The sequence below is a fragment of the Frankliniella occidentalis genome, unplaced genomic scaffold (genome assembly GCF_000697945.3).
Source record: "Frankliniella occidentalis isolate FOCC.00 unplaced genomic scaffold, Focc_3.1 Scaffold14, whole genome shotgun sequence".
Taxonomy (NCBI): domain Eukaryota; kingdom Metazoa; phylum Arthropoda; class Insecta; order Thysanoptera; family Thripidae; genus Frankliniella; species Frankliniella occidentalis.
In genome coordinates, this window is record NW_026267144.1 from 2,748,313 (window position 1) to 2,753,563 (window position 5,251).

The following is a 5,251-nucleotide window of genomic DNA, read 5'->3' on the forward strand; positions in this document are numbered from 1 at the left end:
CTCCCCCTCCCCTAGCTGCGCCTATGGGACCGCCGCGTCGCCCCCAAACATCCCGCCCCAAAGCACTGAGTTGTTGTTTTTTTTTGTGTTTTTTTTTTACTGTCACTTTTTCTCCCTCTTGCCTCTTGCGCCGCGCTGTCCCTGACCGTTTGCCAATACCAATCTGGCGCGGAAGTGCGTCCAGCGACACTCCAGTGTGTCTGCTTATTCGGAAGGGAGAGGCGGCTAAAACTCCCAACGCACCCAGCGGCAGCGGCACCCAGCAGCCATCTTCCCTTCCGGGTCCCTGCGTCCTCCGCTTGCGCCCCACTACTCCAACCCTCCCCCCACCCCCTCCCCCTCTTAAACGCGCATCGCTCGTCGGTAAATCAAGGCGAGAGAGGAGCGTATGGGAGGGTGTTGGAAACTTCCCATGCATGCACTCTTGCACTACTTGCGACGTGGAGGGAGGCTTGTGCTGGGAGTGAAGGCCCCCCCCCCCTCCCACCTCTTTCCTTTCGCTACACTAGGTCAGGCCTGTGCCCCCCCCCCCTTTTCCCCACCACCGACTCCACTACTACTTTCGCGCCTAATTGCAGAGGAAGGAGGGAGAGTGTGAAGTGTCCGCCCCCAATACCCCCTTCTGTTAGACCCCCTTCTCTGTTCATGAGTTTTTTGTGTGGTCCGCGCGGGTTCTTTTTCCGCCCCTCTCTGTTTCCGTCGCCCCATACCGCCCTCCTCCTTCCCTCCCCTTCCTTAATATTTCCTTCCTCGCGACTAATTATTCACACCTCCTCCCTAAGATTTATATTTACTCTCTCCCTCTCTTCCGCCGGAGGCGTCTCTCCTGCTCTCCCTCCGCCCTCTCCCTCTCTCTCTTCCGACGACGCCGCTGCCATATCTCTCCATACTATTTGAATGCGTGATTCCGTACCTCTCCGCCTGACTTGCTCTCCTCGTTGGAGGCCTCCCTTGATGCCCGAGCTCCACCTCCCGGCCCCGCCCCCGCCCCGTGATGACCGTCAGTCGTCGCCCCAATATACTCCTAACCCTGACGCGGGGACGTATAAACGTGACGTTAAACTGCCCCGGCAAAGATTTGCTGCGCTCCGCGCGTTACTCGCGTCACGCCTCTCTCGCCGCGAGTCGTAACGTTTGGCGCGTCTCGTAAACGCCGCCCCGCCCGCCCCGCCCGCCCCGCCCGCCTGCTCAGCCCGTCTGCCGAGCGCCTCGCCGCCCGGGGGTGTAGGCAACCCATCCGACACCCGGGCTGCGGGTCTGCCTACCGAGCGATTCGGCAGGCGTCTTCCTCGCCGCCGGAGCTCGGGGTTTCTAGTAGAAGAGGCCATATATTTATTTCTACATTCGGGTAGGCTCGGTTCTGGCCCAGCTGGTCTCGGGCATCGTCATAGCGGTAGGTCAAAAACAGACAAGTTAATTAGTTGATTAGCTCAAATTTTTAGACAGTCGTCCCCAAAAGACTGGCTCTACCAAAAATGAAAATCCCCCCCCTCTCCAGTCTTCGCTTTCTACAGCGTAGAGCGGGCGCCTGGCGTGGGTTTGTAAGAAATTATTTCAAAAATAAGAGACACAAACGTTCCATCTAAAATTGAAATAGAAACGCCGTCTGAATAGAGCTGTCCTTTAAACTGAGAAAGTGGCACTTCGCTGCGTAGTGCGTGCGCATTCAGTAAAGTGGCGGGGGTGGGGTGTTTGTCAGCAAAACCCTGCAGGCGCGAATTATTAAGGTCTGACTGACAGGGGTGCACTGTCGGTCGCCTACATTCAGGTGTTTTGTGGCCCAAATTGCCTACCTTTCAGGCGGCTCTCTAGAGACCTCAGGGGGGGACAATCCCCCCCACCCCCTTAATCCGCGCCTGCACCCTGTCGTGGCCAATTTTTACCGCTATCCTGGAGATTAGCCAGTAGCCTTGGTTAGGGGAAGGGATTCCCGGCGTGTCACTGACCCCTGACCCTGTGTGCACCCTTACAGATGGAGCATCTTCCGGATGATGTGCTGCTCAAGCTCATGTCGTTCCTGGACGTGGCGGACTTGCTCCAGTGCTGCCTCGTCTGCAAGAGGTTGGCGCCCCTGGCCCGGCACGCAGACGTCTGGCGGCACCGAGACGTCTCCTGGACCTCGCGGTGTACCCGGCTCCGGCATCGCGCACTCTTCGCTGCACTGCGGCTGGCGCCGTGCGTCCACTCGTTGGAGATCCTTCTCCCACCCCTCCCACAACCGGGACTCCAGCTCCACACGCTTTTCACGGCGCCGTGTGCCGCAAGAAGGTTGACTCTTACATTGCGAGAGGAGCTCGGCGCCTGGCAAGCGTCCCTCCTCATAAGGCACCAGAGCGCCCTCGGCCGGCTCAAGGAGATCGACTTGCGCATTTGTTGCAAGTTAGGTTCCCAACAGAATGATTCCGCGCCACCAGTGGCTCCCGTGTTGTTCGGGACGTTGGCAACAACGTCTGGTTTGGATGCTCTGAAAATAACCGGCGACCTTAGGAAAGGCGACATGTTGGACGCTCCCGCGCCCAGCACCGTCGTGGCGTCCCTGAGACGCTTCGAGTGCCTCACCCGTGACCAAGTTGACTGCGACGCTCATTGGCTGGAGCCTTTTACCAACGCCGTGCTGGCCACACACGCCGCCACGCTCACCGACGTCCGCGTCGTCTCCCTCGGGAGGCCATGTCCCTCGCCCTTGATGGCGCCCCTCCTGGCCTCGATGCCGCACCTCACCATGCTGAAGTGCCAGATGCTGCCCGGCATGGAGGCCGTGGCTGCGTGCGCGGAGCTGAGGAGCGTTGAGCTCCGCGTGGACCCCGACATGGGTGCTGCCCTGCGGGCCTCGACGGCATCGTTCTTCCGCCTCGCCCACCAGCTGCGCCACGTCTCCATATGGTGCTCGGAGTTCTGCGAGGCCGGCGAGTTCGTCAGCGCCATGGCGACGTCCGGGCGATCCTGTGTGGAGACGGTGTGCGTCGACAACCAAGACGTCCTCGACCGGCCCCAGGCGGAGAGGCTTTCGGCGGCGGTGCACTGGTTGCCCGCCCTGCGCCTGCTCAAGATCAAAGTGGGAGCCTACTCGGAGGACGCGCGCAGAACACTGCTCACGGTTGCGAACAACTCTCTTCGAGTGCATCTTTGTGCGCCTCATCGTACTCTAAATCATCGCACTCTAATAAAATTATTTTGCTGTAAATCATACCCCAAGTCTAAATAATTAGGATTGCACCCAATACAGCTTATTTTGTATCATTTTGTTTACATCGAATAAACCACCGGCTTCAAGCTTTTGAACAACGTTTTCTAATCTGTTTCACCTTACGATACTCTACTATACTCTCATTATATCCCCGTTCGATTTATCCCAGGTGGCTGTAAAGCCAGTATTATACTTTTTTTCAGACAGGTGTGCAATCTTATTGCATCTAGGCCTTCCTCTCGGCAACAATTGTTCGCCTTTGTCGAGGGGCCGCCTAGTAGGCAGGCAGGCGTCAGCCCACTCCACTCAGGGTGTATTTTGTGGGAATTTTTTGCCCCCTTCCCCTCCCCCTCTTTGCCAGCTCTGTCACCGTGCGTCAGCGGCTACGACCCCACGCAGCGTGCCTGGCTTGCCTTATATACCTTCTCCGTCCGTGAGGCGCCCTGTGGTAGGAAATCCGTGCGTTTAAAATGCCCAGCGCTGATCAGAGCTCTGGCCTCGCTCTCCCTCAGGCTTGGCGCTCCCTAAGCCTGGGGTGCACTGTAAGAAATCCTGTGGTAAATCATTGCTAAGACCACAGAACTGGAACCACACCTAAAACACAGTGCGGACTGTGGTGGGCTACACCACAGGGTTTTTCTGTTGACCGGCTCAGTCTGTGACTCGTCTTTGGTTCGAGGCGTCTCTGTTCGTTCTTAGCTCTCGCTGATGACCCGCCGCGCTCCAGCAATCATATGCTGGAGGATTACTCCAATGTGTATCTTCGCGCGCTCGCGCGGAGATAGCAGATTTTTGAGGGGAGGTCAAGAGTTTGGTTTGGTCCTCCGAAGGGCCAGTAGCGTCCAAAGGCCTTTCGGCTAACGAGCCTTCGGGCTCAAGGTCCTCTGTGGCCCTTAGAGCAGAAGACCTATGTCTCCAGCGAAACACATGAGCTTGAACCGTGCCAGCGCCACTACTGCCTTTTGTTACTAATTTTTCATCACACAATTATACTATGATTGTGAAAGCACAGAACATTCGTGTGGTAGTTCTGTGGTTATCACAGGATTGAGCACAGACATACTGTGGTAGCTCCGTGCTTCGCACAGGATTGAGCACAGACGGGCTGTGTAATTAATTGACGCACTTTTTTCTGTGAAAATCCTGTGCTTTTTTCTGACAGTGTGTCCCCTCGAACCACCACCCCGCCCCGCCACGCCCCGTGCCGTGTGACTCAACAGTAAGTAATTGAATGAGCGGTTGGTGACGAGGAAGGCTGCGCGCCTCCTGGGGCTTTTTCATTAAGGAAACACAAGGGTTATGAGCACATACTCTCAGGTTCTTAGAGTCATTTTTTCTGGGTTGTTTGGTGTCAGTTTTAGGTTTGGCCTGTCACGCAACAGTCTTATTCGGATTAAAGTTTTTCTGCTCTTTTAAGTTGTTTCTGGTTCAGTTTTTTAGATCGTTTTTGTGTGTGTGTGTTTCTTTTTATTAAATCGCCTATCATGACAATTATTTTCATGCGTAGGCGTATCGTGTTCCATACAATGTAATAATGTACTAGTTTCTACATTTCGCGATTTGTGAGCGACTGAGAGGTGGTACGGCTTCGTACTAAGCATGACTGGACGCGTCTAGAGATGGGGAGTCAGCACATGTGTGCCTCTCTCAGTCGCCCACAAATCGCGTGACGTACGGACACCCCTACCTGGAATTGCCCCGAGGCTTTTAACTGAAGCGAGGAAAAAGCCGTTTTTATTTTAAAAAAAGGGGAGGGGGCAAATTAGTTCGTGTGTAGAAAATAATTCCGTTTCGACTGCGGGTGACGCCGAAGCAGCTTTCATTACCAGGATGCGGGAGGGTGGGGGCGGGGGCGGCTGTATTAATAACAAAAAATAAAAGGGACGGCGCGAGCGCCACATTTCCTGTTCGGTGGGTCGAAATGAGGGAAGAGGAAGGTGAAGGGCGGAGGGGCAGTAGTGCGATGGGCCGAGTAAGGCGCGTGCGGGGGGGAGGGGCCTAAGGGTCCAGGGGGCGGAGTGAAATTTGATAGACATCTGCGTAGAACGACGCGGCCATAAAAGG

At 55.9% G+C, this 5,251-nt stretch overlaps 1 protein-coding gene across 1 annotated transcript in view; it reads left to right on the top strand.

Moving 5' to 3' along the window:
• Window positions 1-3,285, top strand: part of LOC113210392 (uncharacterized) — a 4,260-nt gene extending 975 nt beyond the window's left edge. Inside the window, exon 2 of the mRNA XM_026428371.2 lies at window positions 1,973-3,285. Within this exon, the coding sequence (XP_026284156.1) occupies window positions 1,973-3,205 (1,233 nt within the window). The 3' untranslated portion in view covers window positions 3,206-3,285. The remainder of the gene's footprint in view (window positions 1-1,972) is intronic.
• Window positions 3,286-5,251: the final 1,966 nt, after the last annotated feature.